Genomic DNA, 24,622 nt, shown 5'->3' with positions numbered 1-24,622 from the left:
TACCTTGATTTGAGTTTGCACAGGATCAGTCAAACTAACCGACGCCCTCCGCCCCGCCCTCTTACCCTTCGCCAAGCCTTCGAGCCTTCGAGCCTTCCTACCTACCAAGCCGGATCCTTATCGGTCTCCCCGATGACCCCGCCAACCTGACCATCATTGGTCCACTGCGACACTGAACTCTGCAACACGTACGAGCGATACTACCGGCATGCATTCGCCCAACGAGAAAGCCGACACCGGGGACCTGTCTGCGCGAGTGAGATAGGACAAGGAGGAGGTGGGGTGAGACCGGTCGGGAATAGATGGGTCAAGGGGTGAAAGGTTGACTGAATCCTTAAATGGGTTGAGTGAGGGACGCAAATGGCCGGCCGATGAGCAATACGACGACGAATACCTACTACCTACCTACCTACCATCACAACCAACCCAGTTGGTCACCGGCACAGGGCGAAGGGCAGAGCGTGGAAGGGAGCATAGGATGCGAGAGGGCGATAGTGGGATGGATGGAATACCTTCCGCCCTCTCCTCCCCTCTCCAAAATCCTGCCCAGACCAGAATGCATACTTTAGTCAACGCACATGGTGGGCTCTCTCAGATGTCCCCATATCCCTGACACCCGCCGGCGAGCAGCCAAGCAAGGGAAGGGAAAGGGAGTGCTACTACCAGCGATAAACCCCCCTCACCCTCTGCGCTCTTTTCTGTTTCTTTCTTTTTCAATCATCAACAGGACATATTTCGCAACTACTCGTTTCTTTGTCCCTCTTCTCTCAAATATAGGCAAATCTGATTGCACTCTTACCAAATCAACTATCTATTCACCTAAACATGTCTGCTCTTAAAACAAGCATCGTCCGCTCTCTGTTCCCTCCTTCTGTGCGTCCCCAAGTCCATGCCCGCACCTTAAGGGTTATGGTCCAGACTCAAACCCCGACCCCGAATACTCGCGTACTCACCACCACTTCCAAGATGGCAACGTCTTTGGCTGAAAACAGAGAACCAACACCCAGGGGTCCGTCGACTCTTCCAGGTTTGTCAATCCCTTTACCTCCAGCGAGACCTGCATCTCTAACCCGCTCCCCCAGCCCCTTCAAAACTGCCATCCTTGCAGAATCCCGCCCGTGATCCTTATGGCCAGACCTCTACGCCCTTCAACGACCTCCTTAACGCCCTCTCCGAGTCTCTAACGACAACCCGCCCCCCTCACCTCCCGACACTCACGGACCATCTACGCGCCTACACCTCTCACCCCTCACACTGGTCACAGTACGCCGTCCAGAACCCGGACAAGCAATACACGCGCAACCTTGTCGCGGAGGAGCCCAAGATCTTCAACCTGCTGATCCTTGTCTGGACGCCTGGCAAGAGGAGCCCGGTGCACGACCACGCTTCCAGCCACTGCCTGATGAAGATCCTCCAGGGGACGCTACGAGAAACGCGGTACGAGATGCCAGAGGGGAAGGACAGTGTGGAGGGCGGGTTGAGGGAGCTGCAGAGGAAGGAATATGCGGCGGGGAAGGTGGCATATATATCCGATCGGTTGGGCTTGCATGAAATCTGCAACCCGAGCGAGACGGAGTATGCTGTTAGTCTGCACCGTGAGTTTGCTCCTTTCCTGTGTCAGATAGATACAGCAGCTGATTGCAAATAGTATACACCCCGCCCAACGCGGCGATGTACGGCTGCCATGTTTTCGATACGGCGACGGGGAAGTCGACGTATGTTCCCCCGGGAGCCTATGATTCTGTTCGAGGCGTCGTCTCCAAGTAACAGTGAGTAGCTGAGTGGGAAAAAATGGGCATATTTGGAGTTCGGGCGCTGGAATATTAAGAGCACTTGGATTGCTAGATTCGTATCAAGAGAGAGAAGTATCGGCCGGTTGACATATACATACATGACCGATGACTCGGTTGAATTTGGATACCCATTACCGCACAGCAGAAGCAGAATGAATTTCTTCGTTGCATCCCCCGGCCTGGACACTCTCGCATCTACTATCTAGACATTTTTCTCTTCTTCCCCTGAGATCAAATATTCGCAAAGTCCCCTCAAGGTAACTGCTGGTGCGAGCTGATGCTGTTCCTCGTGTCAGCAAACATGCTGACGCTCATACTCGAATCAAGTTGAGCTTCGGGAATGCCTATCTCGGCCAATCGAGTGTTTTCATTCAATGTCTCCTCTCCGAACTCGCAATACAATTTTGCAGGTTCGGTCGGAATCGGAGAGTTGCGGTGAGGAACTGATTATTTGATGAACGTTGAGTGATTTCATTTACTGAAATAAGTTCCGACTTCTGTCCCATACCTTGAAAGGGACGGGTAGGTATGACAGGTACGTTCTAGCAAGCTAATCCTGGAATTACAGGTTGCTAGTCAATACGGCTCTGACTTTCGATCCGACTCTTTCGCAATGTGAAATTCAGGCCTCGCGGTCAACTTTGTTATTGTGGGAGTCTAGGCGGGCAATTCCAATCTGGCGAGTCCAACGACATCAGTCCAACGCCAAGAACTACAGAAACTTCATGAAGACATAGTAAAATTCGACATTAACAAATCAATACACTTTTTTTCCTAGGAGCTCCCCAGAAAAACCAACAAGCGCAAAAGCCCTGAGGTTCACGAGATAGATGACTGATCATAATCATCCTGGCTTCTAAAAAGGGACCAACTTCTTTCTAATCAGCAAGTCAGTCTCCCGTGTCTTCTGCCTCTTGAAGCCATACGCTCCCGTCGACGAGCACGCTTAATCGCATGCCCCTTTACCTTTCCTGCAATCTCCAAGTCGAGTTGGACACCAGCCTTCTCCTCCGCCAGAAGCGTAATTCCCGGAACCCAGTCAAGATGCGCGCCCGGCAAGACCCGCGTGGCTCGGACCTGGCCGGCGTGCTTGCCGTAGTATCTCCCCGACCGGAAGCTCCAGTAGGCGTTGGCGAAATCGACGTCCTGGACACCCTGGATGTACCGGTGGACCTGCTTGTCGACCTCCTCGCCCCAGGTGGGCAGGCTGGCCATGGCGAGGTACCTAGCAGCGCGGAGTCAGAGTGTGTGTCTCTTTTCAGCATATATTTATATATATGTATTCTTGCGCGGGCGAGGATTGAATACTGTACCATTCTCTGTATTTCTCGCGCAGCATGACCTGGCACTTGTCGTAGGCTTCTTGCTCGGACATGCCATGGTGTCGAAAGAGGTGGACCATGTTGTGCGGGCAGTTCTGGTCCTTTTCGCGGTGGTATGAAATACAGTCGTTGACGCTTGGGAGGGTCACGTTTCTTAGCAGAGAGACCTACCTACTTGCCTCCCTCTGGGATGGTAGGAGGAGGGGTAACTTACATGGCTACCAGTTCACATGCGATTCTCTCGAGGGCTTGGATGGAGGTGTTCTCGAAGACCTCGTCGGGGATTTGTAACCCGCTTGCATACCTGTTATTCGCGCGTCAGTTTAGTGGTGAGTCTGCTCTGCAAGACCTGTTAGGGGATGATGATGGGTCTGTCTTACTCGACAAAGGCATTGAGGACATACGCCGCGATGGACGGGCGTCGGTAGTCCAGGTATCTCGACAACGTCTCCTCCAACGTCGGGCTGGGTCTGAAGACGATAGAGTCAGAGCAGGCTTGCAAGTAGACCTTCATCTGCTTCAACCATCTGCTCTTGGCGCCTTTTGTACAATAAGGGTCCTATAGTCTGTCTGTCAGTTTACACGTCTCTCTTTCTTCCGCCCTCCCCCCCTCCCTCTAGTGCCGACTTGCTGCTTACTTCTTGGATCCTGTTCCAGATATCTCTCAGAATCCACTGCATCGGCTCGAGCGACTCCTTCGTATTGGGGTTCTCCAGCACCGACATGAACTTGTTGACATACAGCCTCCCCTCCCTTTCTTGGTGGCCTAGAGGGCCATCATCGAGCTGGTCGTCAAAGCAGAAGACCTAGACTAACCCGTGAGTACAATGCGTTTTCATCTCTTTCTTTTCTTTTCGGGGGGTGGGGAGTGTTCTTGTTTTTTTTTCTTTCTCTTTCCGAATTGGGAATCCAATATCAAAGACATACCCAATTCAGCCAGTCAACAACGACGCGGAAGCGAACCGGGTCGGTGTCAGGCGCGGCGATGGCGCCGAAGTAAGCAAAGTCCATGCGTCGGAGATCCTTCGCCTCTTGCTCGCTCAGCCCACCCCGTCTATCATGTCACATCATGTCATGTCAGCAAGGCGTATTCTGTTTCCAACTCCCAACTCCCCAAGTTCGGGGAATTCGTTACGTTACGCTACATACTTGAAATTCGCGAATGCCCAGAGGAGCCCCTCTTGGCCGACCTTGCCATAGTGGGGGTTGACGGCTGGCTCGCGGGACATGAAAGACTCGAACATGTCGGGGATCTTGACCATGCTTGCGGGGGGCGAGGGCGACGAAGGGTCAATACCGAAGAATTAGAGAAGAAGTAGAGTGAGTCTAGAAGGAGGGAGTGCTGCGAGGTCGGTTCTTTATATGTCCGAGGATCTGTCAAGTTGGTGCGCGGTGGTCTATATAGAGGGGGGGAGGGGGGGGGGGGGGGGGGGGGGGGGGTCACTTCTTGATAATTCTTTCGAGGTGAATCATATTGGAGAGAGAGAAGCGAATCGCAATAAGTAGAATAGTATCTCAGGCAGCATGCAATGTGTGTGTTTTTTTTTCTGCCCTTTCCAAAACCGACAAAAAAGCCTGGGGTCAAAAAAAAGCCTGCACTTTTTCTTTTCTTTTTTCTTTTCAGCTGTGTATAATGTACAATGATTGGCACGAAGTCCACCCGGTTGAAACCAGGAGGGACTGTCAAAACAGCAAAGGAGTCCGTCCGTCCGGCCATCCCCTCCGGCTTTCCCATTCAAGTATCTATCATCTGCATCTCCGCATATAGTAATAGATCCGAACGGGATGAAAACTTCCCTAAAGATAGATGCCCTGCAAGCAAAAAGGGCTGCATGGCCCTATGTACGTGTCCATGTCGTACGAAGACCAGGCAGGAAACGGGAGCTTAGCCGAGAGCTGTATGTGTGTATTATTTACATACATATCAAGCCCTCCTTCCTTGTCAAATATCTCGGAAACTCCCTGTGGCAATTCTATACGTATTATATAGGTATGATAATTGATGCGATCCTATCTTTAATAGTTCTGATTCCTTTACTAGATTCAAGTGCCGCTACCGCGGCGGACAATCTAAATTCGCTTGCAGAGGTCTAAAATCCCTCTGGCAGAATATCGAATCGTTGATTACGATAAGCCGTACTAGCAAGAGATGTGTTTTAGAAAGAGGCTACAATGGGACTTTGTGCTGTAGATATCTGTATATATCCGCCCCGTGGTTTTCGGTCTTGGTCTGGAATACAGACTATATACAGCGAAAGGTCCATGTGCTTTAAGAATCTAGTTTTACGCATCAGCTTTTGATAGACCTTTATACCCGGAAAGACTTCAGGTACTCCACAGGACCTTTCGGAGATACTTCAATCGTGGTTGGTTAAGTTTATATTGACGAAATGGCGAGATCTGGTCGGGCGGTTTGCAAGTGTTGAGAGCCTAGCCGTTTCGAAGACCGACTCAGCAAAGCTCGCTGAAGTTCGTATTAGAGCAGGGCGATCCCCAATCAAAGATCCCTAATCAAACAACATGAATTCTACACAGCAACTATTTGATTTAAACTGAAAGGAAGTACCCATACCCCATCACTTCCAAGTTTAAGCCACCACAACCTACAATGTCTGCGTCAAGATCTCAACCGATTGGAAATCGTCAAGCTCTTTATCAGATACCATTTTACAAAACTTTCGGCGCCGAGCTCTCCACCATCCCCGTCGGCTCGTCCTCTTGATCGACGGCGTTGTTACTCTTAGGTGCCTCGACCTCACGGGGCTCAGGAAGCAAGACACCCGGCAACCAGTCCACCCTGCTCTCGAGAATCCTAGTCGCGCGAACCTGGTGGCAATCTTTCCCAAAATACCGCTCGGTTATGAAGCTGACGTATCCAGCCAATCATCAGCTTGAGGGAGGAAAGGGGGCTACAAGCGGAGCATGTTGTTCCGACTTACCTCCAATTCACATTCGCCAACGCCACATCCTGAATGCCTGTACGTAGCGCGAGATCTCCCGCGTCGATTTTCTCGCCCCACACGGGAGCGTCAGCCATGGTCAGATGCCACAGCTCGTGGCTCGCGCGCAGCATCTTGTGCGCTTCATCGTAGGCCCCCTGTTAAGAGAAGCCGTAGTGGCGGAGGAGGTGGATTATGTTGCAAGGGCAGTTTTGGTCCTGGGATAATCAATCATCAACGCAATTCATCTTTCTAGAACCGGGCTTGGTTGCTGACCTTTTCCCTGTGATAAGAGACGCAGTCGTTGACGCTGCAATCTGTGAGCGGGGGTGGAGGGGGGGGAATGTTGTTCTGAATTGGCGAAGAAGGATATCTGGATCTCGATGCTGATCTGCTCGAGCTGCATGATCGCTTGGTTTTGGAACACAGCATTGGGATCTGCAGCTCGTCTTGCTTGTCAGCAACAGACGCCACGAGTTTTCCAGGGCGCGCGGCTTACTCGACGAAACTAAACAGAGAAAGCATCGCGAACGTGTGGATGTGGTACTCCATGAATCCAGCAATGGTCTCCTGCAGCGAAGGTCTCGGCTCAAAGTCGATCGACTTCCCCAGTGCGGTGAAGTATTCTCTGGTATGCTCCAGCCAACGCAGTTTAGAGTCTATGAGATAGATCAGCGGCGCCTTAACAGCTCGGAGGTGTGCGAACCCAGTGAGCACTTGGAGTCCTGCGTCTATCATTCGTGGTTCGCCAAAAGGTAAGACTTTTGTTCACTTCTCGGACTCGCTTCCAGACGCCTTGGATCACCTGCCGGATGGGCTGGATTGCACCGTATTGCTCAGACTGACTGCCGTTTAGCAAGGCGAGAGTCCTATCGATGTAGCGACAGGCTTCTTCTTTCTGCAAGCTAAGCGGCCTATCGTCAAGCTGATCGTCGAATACAAAAAGCTAGAAAGTGGTGGGTACATATCACGCAGGCTCACGTTGGTGTAGCGTCGGGCACTTACCCAATTGAACCAATCGGTAACGGTCCTCAACTTGACAGGGTCTGCCTTTAGAAGAGATACGGCGGCGAAGTGCTTAAAGTCGCCTTGTCGCATCCTCTTGGTCTCGTCTTTATTATATCCGCATTTCCTAAGAACTTAGCGTCGGCCAATGTTTTTGGCTAGCTCACTTACTCGCTAGCCCAAGCTAAGGTTTCGTCTCGCACCGTTTCAAATTAAGGATTCACTTTCAAAGCGCGAAAGAGGAAAGATTCGAAGATGTCGCGGATAACGACTTGAGAGTTGGAGTTATCTATCTTGATAAGTTTGTCTAAGGACGGACAGCTCTCGGGGGAAAGCGTCTCTTCATATTTATCGCTTGAACGGCTATGCTATCATCTCTCGATAAGCTGGCAATAATTAGGAAGTTTTTTAGCTGCGAAGTTTGCGATCAGCTGCATGTCTAAAATTCGGATTGGTTGGGTATCGCTCACAATTCACACCGATCCATGCCGAGCTGGTATTACCAATGCAGACATTCCCTTCGCCAACAGCAGCTTTCTGTACTCGTCAAAACATGATATGATATCAAGCTTGGTAGGCCTATATAATTCGGTGCAGAAGTGACGCCGGCAGTGTCTTCATCTACCCGACTGGGGGCCGAGATTGGGTTTCCTGCATGTGTGAGATACCTACCGATAGCCCGGGCCGACATCGATGTTGTACTTGGAAAAGTCAATTGGACATCGATAGCTCAAAATTGCGATACACATGAGAATTAGGAATTGTGTTCCCTCACCGACGTTTCGGCAGGCGGAATGGGTGATTGGAAACACGGTACCACAACGCCAACGACTTGTTATCTTATGATTCGGCTACGAATTTCGAGGGAGGGAAGAGGGTTCAACTAAGAAAACAAGGACTAAAGCCAATTAATCCACGACGGTCTTGAAGTGCCATTCATGCCAGGAAAGAATCAAGATCAATGCCGAAGCCACACGCGGTGGTATCTAATGGCGTCAGTCAAGTGATATCAAGTGTTGGTGGACATAACCGAGATAGTACTGCTTTGCAACGGCAGAGTTTCATCCTCCCATGATCGTATGAACGGTGTTCACCCCAGCCGCCCTGTCAAACTGGATAGCCACAGTGGAATCTGGGACCCAGCATCCGTATCTCGCCTGCCAAACATCGCAGATCATTGGTTCCTGAATGTTCGAAAAATCCAGCTGGCTTGAAGTAGACAGAGAACACTCCCATTGGCATAGATCCTCACTTGCGTCCGCCTCCTTGCCGCAGCGAACCCCATTGCTCCAATCTCTAGTACCATGTTCCTAAACGTTCCTAGATCCCAAGCATTGCATATGCCGGACGTAAGCTCGATATCAAACTAAAGGCGGCCCAGCTTCATGGCCTTGTTGTCAATCACAGCCAAAAATTTGATAGGACTGCTGCATGCCACGCCGATTATTTGGGTTCCAGTGCATGGAAGCATATGTATGCGTCGATCCTGGAGGTGCCGGCGCTCTCCGCTGCATTGCAGTTCCCCACAAGGTTGGAAGCGACTTGTCCACCTTGCCGTCGTCAATGGCCGTAGACTCCTGGATGTAATCTCTACAGATCCACAGGCCTCTTGGTATCCTCCGAGAGCGACCACTTTGTAGCTCGGAGCAGCACAACTCCAGCATGACGAGGGTAGCGTTCCTGAGATGCCCAGACCTGCGAGTCCCGTTGCTGACGATGAGGATTCTGGTACGCAGCACTGACCTGTTAGCTGGGCCATCATGATTCATTTTGCTGTTTGCTTACCTTGTGATCCGCTGCCCTTGGGCCGTATGCCGAGATGAAAGATCTAGAACAAGGGCTGCTCGTGTATTGGCAGTGCCCGGCTCCGCTGGGCCTTGAGCAAGGAACCACGCAGCACTAGATATTCGATGCAGCTGGATAGAAGCCAGTGTCAAACGAGCCCTCCAGAATATCCATTGGCCGTGTTACTACAGTATCCTGGGCCCGTTTGAAGTTGTGCTTGATGTTGTTTGGCGGGCTCCTAGAGAGGTTTTCATGACTCCAGCGAAGAGGATGAAGGTTGAGAAATGCATGACTGATTGGTGATCATTGGTAGGAGGCCAAAAGCCGAAGGGCTGTGCTCAAAACTCAATGGTCATACTGATGCAACCCAATGACGGGTATAGGGCTTTCGTGTGCGGTTTGAAGATCGTGATCCACAGCCAACCTAGCTGAGATGGTCAAAATAGCCCTTCGGCGTCATCCGGAAGAATTCCATGCGCTCTGACCGTGGGGATTTTTTGTGTTACATACAGATATTGCGGTTGTTGCACAAGCAAAGAAGGGCGATGCATTTGAGCTGTATTAACTATCCAATAAAACAGGCTAGAAATGACGGTGGTGTGAAGACCTGTCATCGATGCAATCCAATGACCTTTCCCTTCCGCTCAGTATTCCCTCATCCTAATAGCAATGCTAAACTCAGCGCGGAGCAGTACTGGGAAAGAACGTCACTCCACTTCCTCCCCATCCCCTTCCCCTTCTTCTTCTTCCTCTAACTTTCTGAGCATCTCCTCGGAGTCCCGGATCAAAAGCTCCAGCCTGTTAATTTCGTTGTTCAAGTTTCGTCGCATCTGTTTCGCCTTGACAGTCTCAGACGCAACCTTCTTGACCTCGGCATCACTCAGCTCGTCGATCAGCTTGTCAGAGAAAACGTCCATCATATCTCTCACGAATCTTTTATTGAGCCCAGTCTTGCAGATGGCATCTATGTAGTGCTTGCTGGAGATAGCGTAGTACGCTTTGAGAATATCGTGGATTTCGTAGACGACTTGGCGATCGTCAGTCAAGATAGCCTTGAGGCTCTCCTTCTTTATTTTGGCTAGTTTTGCGAGTGAGGTGATAGGATTATTTGGGGGCTGGTTTGGAGGTTCGGATTGACGTATGGTCACAGATGTGTTGTAGGGAAGCTGTTGTTGGACTTTGGGCTGGGAGGCGCTTGGGGCTGGAGGCTGCGATTGGAAAAATTCCCCCAGTGATGGTCCTTTTGTAAGCGGAGTAGGCTCGCCAAACCTGGGCTTTGGGATTGAGCATAATGTAGATGGTAGGCTCTCCACGGGTGTCGCAACTGGAGCTACTTTCTCTGTTGTAGCTGCATTAACAGCACTCGGTGCCCGGGAGCAGCTCGCAAATGGATCCTTCATCCGAGATTCCCGATCCTTCTTCCGAGATTCCCGATCCTTCTTCCGAGATTCCTGATCCTCCTTCCGAGATTCCTGATCCTCCTTCCGAGATTCCTGATCCTCCTTCCGAGATTCCCGATCCTCATTCCGAGATCCGTCAAGGACAGAACCTTGCCCGGATGAAAGTGTACTCGGTGTTGCGAAAGTTTTCGGAGAAGAAGCCCAAGCAGCGAAACCTCTTGGTGAATCTGCTTTCGACGTACATGAAGCCCCTAATGGAGAGTTGAAGCAAGAGGGGTTGCTGGAGGCCCCGAGAACTGGCGCTTGAGCTGATGTGGCAGCAGGCATGGTGGCTGTAGCAGCGGCTGGAGTAGTACTCTTCGTACCACTTTGAGAACTTTCCACTTCCGCGTCAGGCTTCGGTGAGCTTGCTGCGATGGAAGAAGGATTTGATAAGCGCTGCGAAGGAGCTTCGAGTCGAGAAAGTGCCGCAATCAGCCGAATAGTTTTGGCCTCTTGAATCTCTTTCACTAACTGCTGATCGCCAGCCATATTCTGCAGTTCCTCTCGCTCGTTTTGTAGGATATCTTTGCAAAAGATCTGAAAGTCCTTCATCTTGTTGGTGACAGCTGCACTTACGAGTGCATAAAGGGTATCGTTGACGTGCTTACTTGAACATGATTGCTCTAAACAGACCCCGACGGTAGTTATAAACATCGTTTTGACCATGTCCAAAAATCCGTGAGTGATTGTTACCCAATTTGCGGTTTGCTCCTCGAAGAGTCGTTCTACCAGCGCGGGTGGGATGACACCAGGAATCGTGTTCCATTTGGTAGACTGATAGCGGGCATTGATCCAACTGTAAATATTGTCCGTTCCCTGGAAGCTAAGCGATGCAGCTGCCAAATGGGCGGCTTCGTCGATCTCCATAGATGGAGTCTGGAAGGCCCGTACTGCACCCAGATCTCGTAAAGGTATGCTGAATTCTGCGCTCTTAAGTGAGGCCAACTTTTTATACAGCGGGACTGGATTCTCATCATATTGTGGTACGTCGCCGAGATAGATTGATTTTGGCTGCTGGTAAGCAGCCACGATAGTCTTCAAGAATTTTCGTTGTTCCTTCACAGAAGATCTGACAGGTCCAAGTGCTTCCAGTTCTTCTTTCTTCCGGACCAGCTTGTCACGAGCTTGCTGATTCAATTTCGGGAAGTTGTCCATGAGGTGGACACAGAAGACGTCGCTGAAGCGGTCACGTAGTCCTTCGACGCCAACGCTGCTCAACGGAGTACCAGACCTGCGGAAAAGCCAAGCCGCGAAGAGATTGTCTCCATTAGAAGCCGCACGTGGAAGGCCATCTACATCTTTGGGAACTTCCCATCTGACGCTCGAGCAATTCTGCACAGCTTGCCAACCATGTCGCAACTCTTTTTCTTCGTTTCTAGCACGCAAATAGGCCTTCAAAATATAAGCACAGGGATCGAATTAGCAACAGTTGACTCACAGGCATGTAGGTCTTTTGATCATGGATCCCCACAAGATCGGATTTCGTATGAACACCAAGGGTTCTGAGGCCTTCGGGGTCTACCTCCTTGGCGAGTTCGAATATATGCTGGCTTTCGATGGTCTTTTCGGTCTCCGCGACGGCGCTAAATAAAATCAGCCAGGTTCTGTTCTGTGCAGAGAGTAGGGTCATAGTACATAATCACAGTTCGCTTGTCCTCGATCAAACATTTCACAATCGATTCAGCCATGCTAGCATTCGACTTGTCAAGATCTGAGCGTGTGGCGCTCCTTTATCAGTGATGCTGCCTTCGGCTCTTACGGTGAAGAATTTACCTGACTGGAGACCTGGAGTATCCCAGAAAGTGATGTTCTTATGATTTGGACTTTGAACTTCAACCCGCAAAACATGCTGCGAGATTTTGGCAGGTGGGCATTCGCTCCCCTCGACAAGGTCGCGTGTGAAGAGCGGCGGAGGTACATCAAAGATCTTGGAGGCCTTGTACAAGCAAGTTAAATCTCTATCGATGTGAAAGTGATAATAGTGCTTACTTCTCTCAACATATTCTCGAACTGAAACCGTGTCATGGGCCCATCGTAGTCATGACGTGTGCCAAATTCTTTAAAATCTGCGTTATCCTCAAGAATACATCCCTCCTTTTCGCTGAGACGGCATCTCGTGCGGATCCGGGGGTGCTGAAGCAGGGTGATTTCTATGGGGAACCTAGTTCCGTATGCTGTGGCGATGGGCATGGGGAGACCCGTCAGGTTCTCGAGGAGGCTCAATTTTCCACAGCCTGCATCACCAGCAAGAACGAACTGCAGAGCATCAGCATTTGTTTGGCGTCCAGCTTCGAGGAGAGGCCTACTCTTGGCATCTTCAGATCAGCCCCCAAACCGAGTTCCTCGTACATGTCCACAAGCCTCATAGCTTTCTTATACAAATGCGCTGTTTTCATTGATTCTCCGATGTCAAGTTTATTGAAGTCAGCAAATTCTATCGGATGTATTGAAACGCTTGGGTGGCAATGATCTAAAACTCCATCCTCGGATCTCTTCGAAATCGAGGCTGTCGTTGAGGAGGGTGTATCAAGTGGAGAGCCCATGCTTGGGGCAGACTGGTTGTCTTCAGCGTTGTAGATGTTGTCGTCCATCTTCAATGACCTCAGGAAGGATGCAACAGGATGGATGAAGTTGAGCAAAAGCTGAAGTCGACACGGAGGTCAGGGATACAGCTTCGCTTAAAGGCTTTGAGGCTTATTAATAAGATATCGCGGGTGATCAAAACGTGATACACTAGAAGAGGCCCAACTTGTCTTTCAAGTGGCCATTGAATATGATAGTGGGCAAAGAATCCAGAGAGATGCAACATCTCTTGCTTCTTGCGTCTTGATATCCACAAGGAAAAAAAATTGCTCAAAGAAACGTCTCGATAGATCTATCCGCATTTGCCCCGTTCTACCCATAGAAAGCAAAAGACAGATATCAGCTGTTGAGTTTGCCTCAAAATTCAAGATAGAATAAGAATACATGCTACTTCGACTAAGGTACGTATGTAGTACGGTATCTACACCACCTTAACTCTGTGAAAATATACAGTAAAAGACAAAGGCAAAAGATAATCATATGAGGGCCGCGCCGGGATCGAAGATGTTTAAAAACTGAAAACAATTACATTAGCTTTTGTAACGCGGGATAAGGTTTATAGGACTGGTTACTGCAATGTGTACCTATTGCAGGTCTGCTTTTGCACAACAGCTTTGTATGTTGCCTCTTTTTACGATAGCAAGTAAACCCTTAGACAAGATAGAAAGCAAATAAAGCCGAGAGAAATAGTAGGAGACAAACAGAATCAAAGTGGCACCGCTTCTCTCAATAGTAGCAAAGCAAATGATAAATCGGTACTACCGATATCGACCTTTAAGAGGCTACAGCCCCACGCAACCTTTCTCTCTTACTACGTCGCAGGCGTAAGTATTACCCCTCGAGGGTAGGGAAAACAGGGGGTTTAAAGTGGAAGCTAAACTTTTAAGGCACCCTCGAGGGGTAATACTTAGGCCTGTACCGTGGTATATGTCTACTTACCTACGTCCATCTTGTCTCCACCTTTCACAATCCCTTGATATATTTCTGGTCTGGAATTGGCTTATCAAAAAATGAATGCCAAAGCTCGTCTCCTCCGAATACCATCCATGCTTCGATACTTGTCCGATCCGGGATCGGGGCAAACGAAGGACTAGCAGCTTCAATGACAATGATCACGACTTTGATCACATATGCAAGAATCACGAGACAAGTAGGGGAATTATGATGTAATTTATTCATATAGGTAGATAGTCGCCGCTGCCGCTCCTTTCCTTTCCTTTCCTTTCTCTCTCTCTCTCTCTCTCTCTCTCTCTCTCTCTCTCACGCCATCACACCCATTAAATGCATCGCAGATGGGCCTTCGATTCAAACCAGAACGGCCGAGATCCCCTTCGTAAGGGAAGAAGGGAAAGAGATATGCGAATGAAGGAAAAAATGATGTTGAAGGCAAAGGGGGGGGGGGGGGGGGAATATGTCAAGCGGAGAGGATAGATGGCGACAGAAAAAAAAAATGCTGAGGTTTTGCGAGACGGGTCACTCAGTACGGGAGTCGCGAGACTCTCAGAACAAAGACACACACCCGGGCCGGACCAGACCACGGCTCGCCCCCGGCGACCACGGCCCGTGTATCTTTCGGCTGGCTGCCTTGGGGGGGGGGGGGGGGGGTGGATGCTGATGCATGCATAGGACAGGTGTGTGTGTGGGTGGTCGTTTTCCTCCCTGAGCGTCTCAAGACCACTTTGCTCTGGGAAATCTGCGGATGAAGCCCGTAAGCTGTCCATCGCTCAACGGGCAAGGCGCACTGGGGGTGAAGGCGACCTGGTGACGCTGAGCGCCATCCTCGAGTTCGGCCAAGGCTCGAATAAATGAAAATTTGCTTTCACTAGCGAAAACCACGAGCATATAGGTATCTGCTTCTCATCAGTTGTAATTAAGTGATGAGTGTCTGCTAGTAAGAAATAAGTATGCACACTAATGAAACTCAATACGCTGCACGGTTTATTGCAAATTTTTGGTAAAAGATATTTAGAATGGTAGACCTTGTTCCCATCAACTACTAAGATTGTCCACACGGGACCGTTGGCCCAATGGCAAGGCGTTTGACTTCGATTGTTTAACCCCATAACTTCTCACATCAAAAGATTGCAGGTTCGACCCCTGCACGGTCCTCAAAATAATATTTTTTTGCTTTTTCTTGCCATAGGGCCAGCGGCCTTGTACCCTGTGATTCATGTACCTAGGGCGATGTGGCGACGTATAAGTTGTATAGAAAAATCCCAGGCGCCGAAGAAATCCCGATTGGTGCTGCGGTAGTGAACAGTAGGACGGACGCTCTGTGCTCTGCCCTGTAGTAGCGAGTTTCCTGGGCGACGGCAAAAAGCTATTATTCAATACGTAAAGGCTGATAAGAGGCTCGGACAGAATTATAAATCTAAAACCCGTATGGAGTATTAACCAAGCTCCCCTTTTTATGTCTTAGCCTGGCCTCTCGCTCCGAGATTCATATGCCCGCCCATCGGCTCCCTGTAAGCAATTGACCTTTAGCATACAACACCCTCTGCCGAACAAAAAAAAAGCAGACGAAAAAAGAAAAAAGGCGAGAAGAAGAAGAGGAAGAAGAAGAAGAGCTGCATCGCGAGTCCGGGGTCTAGCGTTTTGGCGATATCGCTGATCCCTTGAATTTACTGCCGGGCGATCAGCCGGGGAGCAGTTGACGAGCTTCAAATGGGTTCACTCGCGACTTGTGCGTCAGAATCCCATCTATCATGTTAGTTAGCGTGACGGAGTCGATAAAAATCCGCATCATAGACATCCTGACACAGAGACTTCGTAGGGCTAAAAGTGTAGCAATCCACGTCGCTTGCTGCAGTTCTGCTGGACCCTTTAGCGAGAGACACGTCTTGGGCCACAGCAGGCCATGTCTGCACTGACCTTGAAGCGTACTGTAGCGATGACGGGAGGAGTTCGGGCGGGTATCTTTTTCTTCCCGAATCGCACTCCCGGTGGTGGAGATGCCAGGTGGCAGGTAGCAGTTGGCAGGATGATCTTCGTGAAATGGGAGTCTTAACTGCTTGCTGATCTTTGTCTCCATGTTTTTTCTTCTCTCTTCAGTTTCCTCCCCTCCTTACTGTACTAACTGATAATAATAGGTATTGTAGTACCGGTAGTTCCTAGTGTACTGTACAGTGCAGTAGTAATCCCATCCGCCCTCCCAGCCACCTGGTTCAGGAGCAAGAGCCCCACCCTCTCTAAACCCAAAGCAGCGCTAGGTTCCTACTTTAGCCCCGAAGGAATCGAGACCCGGGCCCCACTCACTGGCGACGGGATGCAGGAGCCAGGATCGTGCAGATAGTCAATGTCCACATCCAATCACGAGAGCTGTCACATTCTGGGCGGAAGGAGACAAGAAGATGTGATGTAATGAGACGGGCTCCCTATTGGATGTGGATGTCGATGTGGATGTAAATGCGGGGTGTGAGATGTCAACAAACGGGCGGGTGGACCGTTGGGTCGCAAAGATCTGCCGGCGCAGAAGTTACTACGTAGGTGTAAGCTGGGAAGTCAAGCAGATGGTTGTGGTGATAACACCCTTCCTGGTACAGTACTGTACGAGTAGAGGGCAAACGGGTCAATAGGGAAAGGGGTGTTGGTGTTGGTGGGAGGAGAGTCAGTAGTCGTAGTAGTCGTAGTCGTACTACATTGACATGATAGATGTATGGCAATAATCGAGACACGAACCTGGTTCTGATTTGTGTACAGGTCATTCTCGTCGTAACAGTAACCAGGTCCGTGTTCCGCGCTCGTTCCCTACTAACTTACTGTACTTCCTTAATAAGTATCAACCCTCGCGATTGGGTGGGGTCGGTTCGAGAAGGGAAACTCTCTTGGGACGCGTGGGCTTGGAGAAACCCCAAATCCTCCTCTTCCTCTTCCTCGTCGTCGTCGTCGTCGTCACCCCCAACTCAACACCACATCAGCCTCGCTATCAAAGGCACCTGCACCTCTCCTCTCACTTTTACTGATCCTTTTTGGGGGAAGGAGGGCTTCTACGTTGGCTTCTACTTCGACCCCCGGTCATCCGCTCACTTCCCTCGCCTTCGTTTCTTTCGAGAGTCATTAACACAACACCAGAAAGTCTCACTGGATCATACGATATAAAACCCCCAAACCACTACGCAGCGCACAGCACATCGCGCCATACCACCTACCGCCCCTTCGTCTCAAATACCCGCATCAGACGGCAAGCAACCCAAGAAGAAGCCTCGCACCAAAGATCGACAGCGCGTCGACTGCACCGCCGCGCCCATCCCGTCGAGCAAGGTTGTTCCGGCCACGCAGCAGCCGCGAGACAGGCACCAACCCGGCCACTCACCGTCTCAATTCCCCCACGCCGGCGCTGAGATCTGATATTAAAAAAAAAAATCCCGGAAAGTGATAACTGGGCGGAGCGCACCATGGAGGAGGGTGTCGGCGCCGCGTGTCGTCGAGCGCGCCCGCTGCCTCGACCAGAAAGTTGCGCAAGCAACACCACCAGAATGACGCCCAGCTCGAGCAACAGCTCGTCCGCGCATCTGCCGCAGCGAGTCCAGGACCTCTCTGCGCGAGGCGTTTCGGGGAGTTTGCTGCAAGATCGACTGAGGGAGCGGAAGGTCGAGAGCGCGAGGCAGTCGAGCATGAGGCGGAGGAGCGTAGATCACAGCGCGGAGAGGGGTGTGCAGAGCTCGCCGACGAAGGGCAAGGAAGATCGCAGACCGAGTTCGAGTGGGATTGCGCCGGGGAAGGGGATGGGGATGGGGATCAAACAGGCCGAAGAGGTAGGTTTGCTGTGCTATTGATGAGCGGCTGGCTAACACGGAGCAGCAAGCATCGATGCTGCACAAACAGAATTTCGATCTCAAGCTCGAGCTATACCACCGCAGACAGCGGCAGGAGTTGTTGGAGGCCAAGGTCGAGGAGTTGGAGAAGCGGGAAGAGCAGCTGGACGAGCTGAGAGAGATCAACGACGAGTTATTGGCGGAGCTACAGAGGAGGGATCAGGCTGTCGAGGAGGCGGTGGAGATGATCTTCAACCTGGAGCAGAAGGTCAACCGTCTGATGGAAGAGCGCGAGAATGTCAAGGCGTTCGATGCGGATTACGAGCCAGGCTACTACCCATCCGGACAGGACTTTTCGAGCTCGCCACCACAACTCGACAAGGAGAACTTGGCACCACCGAAAAAGATCTCGAGGATGCCGTCATTCTTGTCCGAGACGACCGAAGGAAACGAGGCTTTGAGGAGCCTCTACCTGCCATTCAACGGACACAGCGAATCGACACTCCCACGATTGGCAGAGGAAGGGAGCCCAGGCGCATTGGACAGCCCCAGACTAAGCGTGTTAAGCGAAAGCTCGTTCGTTAGCGTGTATGGCAACAAACGAGTGCCGGAAATATCACTTGACAACGAAGAGAAACCTCAACAACATCACAGGGTTTCCTCGTCGGTAGAAAAATGGGTGGAAGCAGGATCGATTCCCACGGTCACACCTGCGCGAGCAGCGCCAGCGAGTCTCCGCAAGAGCCAGTTCTTGTCCATCAACGACGTTCTTGAATCGCCGCTACAGCGCCTGGAAAAGTTGAAGAACAGCCTAGACAAGACGCAAGCCGCGGCCCGAGACCTTGCTTCGAGGGATCACAGGAAGGCGAAGGAGATGCGCCAGCTATTTACCGACCAGACCAGTTTCCAGCGTCAACATGCCCTTCCTCCTACTCCGGATACGATCAGCACCAACACATTACGGAACCTGCGCGGCTCAAACGATACTCTGCACCAGAACCATGCTATGGACGCCTTCCCCAATCGTGCTAACCAAGCTCTCCAGTCCCAGATGTCCATCCGGCCCCGAAGCGCGGGCGAGACAGTGACGAGCCGACGCGAGGGGCACGGCTGGGACACACCACAGGAAGACGATACTGAAGCAGGCAGCGTGTGCAGCACTCTCAGCGCATATTCCGCATCCGCATCCTACCTCCGTCGTCAGCATACCGTCGTCCCAGATCTCTTCACGTTCAGCAGTGGGGACTGGGGATGTGACTATCGCGAGCCGGCCCTGCCCTCGCACACAGTGTCCCGCTACACGTCTCTACGCCGCTCAAGCATGATCGATCACCCCCGGAGCGACGACACGGTGATGAGCTACAATTCAAACCGCTACGACGACTCCGTCCAATATGGCACCACCCCTTTCGATACAAATTATCAACCAGAACTTCCCAACCGCCGCTCGAGTCTCGCCGCCGTGACCAAGGTGCGGAAATTCAAACCCACAGGCCAAGAGCAGGACAGTACGCCCAACGACTCCCCGCCTGTATCCACCCCAAAGAAGTCCCGCATCCCCAATCTCCGCATGTTTGGCCGAGGAGATTCCGCACCGCCTGCTAGCCCCACTAAGGGTTCATTCTCGCCGAGCTTGCCGAAATCGAAGGCACAGCATCAGAATCGGAGCTCGGGGCATTACTCCAACGAGCATCTGGGGCCAAGGGGTTTTCAGGACCAGGAAGAAGCGAGGGCGACGCCGCCACCTATTCAACGATCGAGACCGCCGCAGTCGATGCATTATCGACCGGCGAGTATCAGTGCTGTAGGCCCTCTGGGCGCGAGGCGATTCGGGAGCTACGATGGTGCTTGTGACGAGGTGGTGAAGGGTCACGCGAGGAACGACAGTGCTGGCTTGGCTGGGAGGGTGACTGCGGACCACGTAGCGGCGAATCAAACCGCCGGTGCTGGAGAGGTGGAGGGGAAGACGAAGAGATGGTTTGGATTGGGGGTTGGTCGCAACAATAGTTTGAAGAGGCACTGATGGGGAGGAGGAAGAAGCCTCACATCCGATCGGGAGAGGGTGCTCCTTTTCCTGTCTGTTGGAGTTGACGGCCCGCGCCGCGCTTTACCTTTCTGCAGCAAGGAAGGAAGTTTAGGTGGAAGACTGCATCTGCATTCCGGTTTGCGTTTGTCACCTGATTGCTGGATCCTCGGCCCGAAAAAAGGAAGCAGGCAGGGCGGCGAGCCCGGCTGCTGGATCAACACACGGGCGTTTGTTTTCTTTTCGTTCCGAGGAAGCGAGCGGTGCTTTGGTTAGGTCTCGCCCTGTAGCTGTACGATAGGATAGGATAGGATAGGATAAAAGGGACGCACGAGAAAAGCACCATAATACACAGATGCGCGCGAGCGCTCGCTCGATGCGGTGGTGGGGTGTACAATAGGAGGACTGGGGGCAAGCGAGCGAGACGATGGGATAGGATAGCCTCGCTGGACAGGATACCTACCACTGGGCAGAGCAGGGACAAGATGGGAAGATAGGATACATAGCTAGGTAGTGATTGATTAGAGGGCGGCAGAATTAGAATGACAAGGACTTATCAATGTCGATACGTGTTTGGCTCTGAAAAGGCGTTCATATTTTGTACTGAAAAAAGCCCACTCCAATTTGGAACCACTGTCTTTTTTTTTAAGCTTGCTTAGATTAGTAGTATGTAGGCAAGCAAGTAAATTCGGTTTGACTTTTCTAATTAGTAATATAGTATGTATGTATGTATGTATCATATTAATCTACACTTTTTTTTTGATCTCTTTTCTTTACTTTTTATTCTGACCAATCTCTTCCTATTCTCGTCTTGGTATGTTCTTTCTTAAAGAATAATCGTTTTATTTTGTTTTTACGGGCGGACGGCAAGAAAGTCGGATGCGAAACTCTCGAAGCGTTTGAGAATCTAAATATTTGTTTGACAACTCTTAAATTTGCGAATTGGAGATCTGAATCGCAATCGAAGATTATCTATCTACTTATAATGCGAGGTGATCCGCACATCCTCCATCGATTGGTCCGTGCACTCGAGCGCCCCTCTCTGTTGAGCCCCAGCAAGGCCCGCTTGCTTCAACCCCGCGGTCGGCGCCGACCATTTCTAAATTTCCCAGCTACAAATATAAACCATAACCACAACCACAACCACAACCACAACCTCACCCTCTTTCCCCGCCCTCAATTGCCCTCCCAGCTCCCAACCGCAAACATGGCTCCTCCTTCTTCTCCCTTCCCAACCAAGAAATGCGGTACGTCAATCAATCCTCCTCCTCCCCTCCACCCCGCCATCCCATCCCTCACCAAACAGCAAATTCTAACAGGAAGAACCCGCAACAGGCGTCCTAGGCTGCACTGGCTCCGTCGGTCAGCGGTTCATCCTCCTGCTGGCGCAACACCCACACTTCGTGCTGCACGCCGTCGGCGCCTCGTCGCGTTCGGCCGGCAAGAGGTACAAGGATGCCGTGAGGTGGAAGCAGGCGTCGCCGATGGGACGGCAGGTCGAGGAGCTGATCGTGAAGGAGTGTAAGGCGAGCGAGTTTGCGGACTGTGATGTGGTGTTTAGTGGCCTGGATGCGGACGTGGCGGGGGATATTGGTGTGTCTCTTTTTCCCTTTTTATCTTTTCTCTGTGCGGAATTGTTGGAAAATTGGGATTGGGGTTGGAACTGATATTGGAATTGGAACGGCAATCCGGCTAACCAAACTCCCACAGAAATGGAATTCCTTAAAGCCGAGCTCGCCGTCTTCTCCAACGCAAAGAACTACCGCCGCGACCCTCTCGTCCCCCTCGTCGTGCCCACCGTCAACCTCCCCCACTTCGATGTCATCCCCCACCAGCGCGCACACTACGGGCTCAAGAAGGGCTTCCTGGTCTGCAACTCCAACTGCGCCGTCATTGGCATTGTGATCCCGTTTGCCGCCATACAAAAAGAATTCGGGCCCGTAGATCAAGTCAGCGTCGTCACCATGCAGGCCGTCTCCGGCGCCGGATACCCCGGTGTGAGCAGCATGGACATCCTGGATAATGTAGTTCCCTTCATATCAGGGGAAGAGGACAAGCTGGAGACGGAGGCGCAGAAGATCCTGGGGAGGGTGAATGCAGAGGTTACGGGGTTCAACGATCAGTCGGACCTCAAGATCTCCGCGGCGTGCAACAGAGTCGCTGTGCTCGACGGCCACATGGCGTGTGTGTCCCTGCGGTTCAAGAATCGAGACGCGCCCAGACCGACGGCGGAGCAGGTCAAGAAGGCGCTGAGCGGGTATGTGAGCGAGGCGACGACGCTGGGCTGTCCGTCCGCGCCTGAGCCGGCGATAGCGGTCATGGAGGAGCCGGATAGGCCGCAGCCGCGCCTGGATCGCAATACGCAGAATGGCTATACGGTTAGCGTGGGGAGGGTCAGGGAGGATGATAGCGGGATCTTTGATCTGAAGTTTGTGGCGTTGAGTCACAACAGTGAGTATCTTGCTTCTGTACGAGTTTTTTTCGAGATATGCTGATGCAGATTAGCGGTTATTGGTGCTGCGGGGTCGTCGATATTGAATGCTGAAGCTGCAGTGCTGAAGGGTTACATATGATTACTGATCAAGGATTTGAGGGTGAGGTAGAGGACGAGGCTATACCATCCCTCGAGAGCTACGAAGGCGATGATTTTATGCCTTGTCACCAAATGAATCTATCAGAAATAGGATCTAATCCTTGGTCGTCACGCTCTGGGTCTTTTTCCAGCTTAGTGATGATATGAATCATTCACAAGCCACTTTTTCGGCTCGAGGCTTGAAGAGGGGTGCAATGAAATACGTAATCTGAGATGTATTGTTACATCAATCGCGACGAAGGGTTTTCCGACTCGCTTGAAGGGAAAAGGGGCAGCTCGCTTAACATCGAGAGCTGAAAAGAGAAAAGAAAGAGCCAGCAGCACTTGCACAGCACATCGCAATACCGGTGCCGCCAGATTCAGCCGGCGAAAGCGAGTATAATTTGCTCATCTATACCCAAAAGAGGATGTACCTACCCCAGTAGTAGTTGTATATGCAGAAATGCAAGAAACCCCTGCCCCAGATCCAGAACACGCCTACAAACTCATCTCCAGCTTCATCACCTCCGCCACCCCGTCCTTGATCGCATTGACCTCGACCGCGTCCAGCCTCTTCAGCGGCCGTCTCGGGTGCCCGCCGTAGCCGTAGTACGACTGGATAGCGCTCTTGGTGCCCGCGATCGCGGCCTTGGTCAGCACCCAATCGCCCTTGCTCAGCACCTTCTGCATGGCGAAGGCCTCGTCCTGCCGGCCCTCGGTATACAGATTCCAGATCTTGACACACGTCTTGGGCATGACGTTCGCGCCGCCGGCGATGATGCCGCTACCGCCGGACACGAGCGTCTGGGCCGTGAAGTCGCACATGCCACCGAAGGCCATGTAGCCGCTGCCCAGGGCGAAGGGGGTGCGGGCGTCGGTGGCGAGCGCCACGCGCGTCAGCTTGCCCGTGTTGCCGCAGGTGAACTTGGTGCCGACGATGTTCGGGTGGGCGGCCAGGCGGATCAGCAGGTCCGAGTCCATGTCGATGCCGGCGACGGCGCCGGGGTAGTTGTACAGCACGAGCGGCAGGGGGCTGGCGGCGGCGACGTCGAGGAAGTAGCGCTCGACGGCCGGCTCGTCCATCAGGCCACGGAAGTAGGACGGGGGGAGCAGCAGCACGTAGTCGGCGCCGGCGGCCTGCGAGGCGGCGATGAGGGCCAGCGTGCCCCGGACGGAGCCCTCGGATGCACCGACGATGATGGGGACGGAGGGGAAGCCGGCGGCGTCGAGGGCGTGGCGCGTGCTGGATGTGACGAGGGTGCGCTCGGCTGGGGAGAGGTGCACGGCTTCGCCGTTGGAGCCCATGGTGACCAGGCCGACGAGGCCGGCGGTCGCGAGCCGGACGGCGTGGCGCTCTATGGAAGGGATGTCGAGGTCTTCGGTGACGGGGTCGAAGAAGGTCATTGTTGGGGCGTAGATGCCGGGGAGGAGAGGGCGGGGGGTCGAGGGGACCGAGGCAGAGGGGGTGATGCCATTGCTGGTTGTGCTTGTGGTTGTGGTCGCGGTGCCGTTTGTGCTGGAGGGGGACATGGTGAAGATGGATGGTTTGGGGTTGGGTTGGTTTATTTTGTTTTGGAGGGGTATTCGCTTGTTCCAGAGACGCGAGCAAGGACTTGCTATGAAGAGGGACGGTAGTACGATACCGTGTAACAAAGCAGAAGAAGCTGAATCAATCAACAGACAAACATGCGATGCCAGAAGAAAGTAGCAGTAGTAGTAGTAGTAATTCAGCAAAAAGACGCCCGCACTTACTACGGACTCAACAGGGAATAACAGCCTACATGTAAGATACAATATGCAACAAACACACTGCAACCCCTCTCCACTCGACCGGACCCCCAGCACATTCTTTCTCATCGTGGCTAATGAACTATCTCGGATCCCCGAGCCTCCAATACCGTCCAGCTGGGCCAGAGGTGGGGGAGGGGGCCACCCGTGTGGCATTGCTTATTCATCCCTCCACATCACTCGTCAGCAACTATCCCGAGTATCTATCTATACCGTACTTGTCTGTCTTTGGTCTGCAAGCCTCCCTTCCCTTCCTTCTGTTGCTCTCTGTAGAACTCGAATGATTGAGATACAATTGCTTTCAGACGTCTTTCTCGAAAAGGGAATCAATCAATCAATCAATCAATCCATCAATCAATCAGTCATTCTTTCATTCGTTCCCCGTATAGAAAAGAAGGGTTGTTTGTGTCCCGAGGCGTGAGTTGGAATACGGAGTCAATATACTACCTTTCTGAGCTGAGTCGGTTAGATCACGCTACTTACAGGCTATCGGCTCGCTGCAATTATATTCCACCAATGGACGGTCAGCAGCTGATCGGTCCTGGGGTGAGGGGTGTAGTTGAGACGACTGCCTATACTGTGTAGCCTGATTACCCCTCTCTAGGGTAAATGGATG

The 24,622-nt window shown here is 51.9% G+C and overlaps 10 protein-coding genes across 10 annotated transcripts; 3 read left to right on the top strand and 7 right to left on the bottom strand.

Annotated features, from left to right (window-relative positions):
- Positions 1–825: 825 nt before the first annotated feature.
- Positions 826–1,767, top strand: L3040_008439 (uncharacterized protein; the record flags this gene model as incomplete). Its single annotated transcript, XM_007292086.1, has 3 exons — positions 826–1,027; positions 1,083–1,595; positions 1,649–1,767. 3 exons carry the CDS (start codon positions 826–828, stop codon positions 1,765–1,767), a joined length of 834 nt encoding a protein of 277 aa, XP_007292148.1.
- A 908-nt stretch (positions 1,768–2,675) lies between these two features.
- L3040_008438 (uncharacterized protein) lies at positions 2,676–4,377 on the bottom strand (the record flags this gene model as incomplete). Its single annotated transcript, XM_007292085.1, has 7 exons — positions 2,676–3,018; positions 3,107–3,250; positions 3,330–3,419; positions 3,496–3,674; positions 3,754–3,921; positions 4,043–4,169; positions 4,265–4,377. The coding sequence occupies 7 exons, from the start codon at positions 4,375–4,377 to the stop codon at positions 2,676–2,678; spliced, it is 1,164 nt and encodes a 387-aa protein (XP_007292147.1).
- A 1,405-nt stretch (positions 4,378–5,782) lies between these two features.
- Positions 5,783–6,152, bottom strand: L3040_008437 (uncharacterized protein; the record flags this gene model as incomplete). The annotated part of the gene is made up of 2 exons (XM_066154047.1): positions 5,783–5,981; positions 6,055–6,152. The coding sequence occupies 2 exons, from the start codon at positions 6,150–6,152 to the stop codon at positions 5,783–5,785; spliced, it is 297 nt and encodes a 98-aa protein (XP_066010587.1).
- Positions 6,153–6,198: 46 nt separating this feature from the next.
- On the bottom strand, positions 6,199–7,152 carry L3040_008436 (uncharacterized protein; the record flags this gene model as incomplete). Its single annotated transcript, XM_066154046.1, has 6 exons — positions 6,199–6,272; positions 6,331–6,503; positions 6,554–6,713; positions 6,761–6,779; positions 6,827–6,895; positions 7,060–7,152. 6 exons carry the CDS (start codon positions 7,150–7,152, stop codon positions 6,199–6,201), a joined length of 588 nt encoding a protein of 195 aa, XP_066010586.1.
- Positions 7,153–8,649: 1,497 nt separating this feature from the next.
- On the bottom strand, positions 8,650–9,134 carry L3040_008435 (uncharacterized protein; the record flags this gene model as incomplete). Its single annotated transcript, XM_066154045.1, has 3 exons — positions 8,650–8,797; positions 8,845–8,958; positions 9,031–9,134. The coding sequence occupies 3 exons, from the start codon at positions 9,132–9,134 to the stop codon at positions 8,650–8,652; spliced, it is 366 nt and encodes a 121-aa protein (XP_066010585.1).
- A 417-nt stretch (positions 9,135–9,551) lies between these two features.
- L3040_008434 (uncharacterized protein) lies at positions 9,552–12,877 on the bottom strand (the record flags this gene model as incomplete). The annotated part of the gene is made up of 6 exons (XM_007292083.1): positions 9,552–11,678; positions 11,725–11,869; positions 11,922–11,997; positions 12,060–12,222; positions 12,276–12,542; positions 12,593–12,877. The coding sequence occupies 6 exons, from the start codon at positions 12,875–12,877 to the stop codon at positions 9,552–9,554; spliced, it is 3,063 nt and encodes a 1,020-aa protein (XP_007292145.1).
- A 2,680-nt stretch (positions 12,878–15,557) lies between these two features.
- Positions 15,558–15,900, bottom strand: L3040_008433 (uncharacterized protein; the record flags this gene model as incomplete). Its single annotated transcript, XM_066154044.1, has 3 exons — positions 15,558–15,569; positions 15,628–15,680; positions 15,741–15,900. The coding sequence occupies 3 exons, from the start codon at positions 15,898–15,900 to the stop codon at positions 15,558–15,560; spliced, it is 225 nt and encodes a 74-aa protein (XP_066010584.1).
- Positions 15,901–17,344: 1,444 nt separating this feature from the next.
- Positions 17,345–19,646, top strand: L3040_008432 (uncharacterized protein; the record flags this gene model as incomplete). The annotated part of the gene is made up of 2 exons (XM_007292081.2): positions 17,345–17,623; positions 17,670–19,646. 2 exons carry the CDS (start codon positions 17,345–17,347, stop codon positions 19,644–19,646), a joined length of 2,256 nt encoding a protein of 751 aa, XP_007292143.2.
- Positions 19,647–20,853: 1,207 nt separating this feature from the next.
- Positions 20,854–22,219, top strand: L3040_008431 (uncharacterized protein; the record flags this gene model as incomplete). The annotated part of the gene is made up of 4 exons (XM_007292080.1): positions 20,854–20,893; positions 20,982–21,239; positions 21,357–22,097; positions 22,152–22,219. 4 exons carry the CDS (start codon positions 20,854–20,856, stop codon positions 22,217–22,219), a joined length of 1,107 nt encoding a protein of 368 aa, XP_007292142.1.
- A 497-nt stretch (positions 22,220–22,716) lies between these two features.
- Positions 22,717–23,748, bottom strand: L3040_008430 (uncharacterized protein; the record flags this gene model as incomplete). Its single annotated transcript, XM_007292079.1, has 1 exon — positions 22,717–23,748. The coding sequence occupies one exon, from the start codon at positions 23,746–23,748 to the stop codon at positions 22,717–22,719; it is 1,032 nt and encodes a 343-aa protein (XP_007292141.1).
- Between the last annotated feature and the right edge of the window lie 874 nt (positions 23,749–24,622).

Source organism: Drepanopeziza brunnea (genome assembly GCF_022702325.1).
Source record: "Drepanopeziza brunnea f. sp. 'multigermtubi' strain 214-2 chromosome Unknown ctg15, whole genome shotgun sequence".
Lineage (NCBI taxonomy): Eukaryota > Fungi > Ascomycota > Leotiomycetes > Helotiales > Drepanopezizaceae > Drepanopeziza > Drepanopeziza brunnea.
Note: the sequence above shows the minus strand (reverse complement) of the source record. Positions and strands in the feature narration are given on the sequence as shown.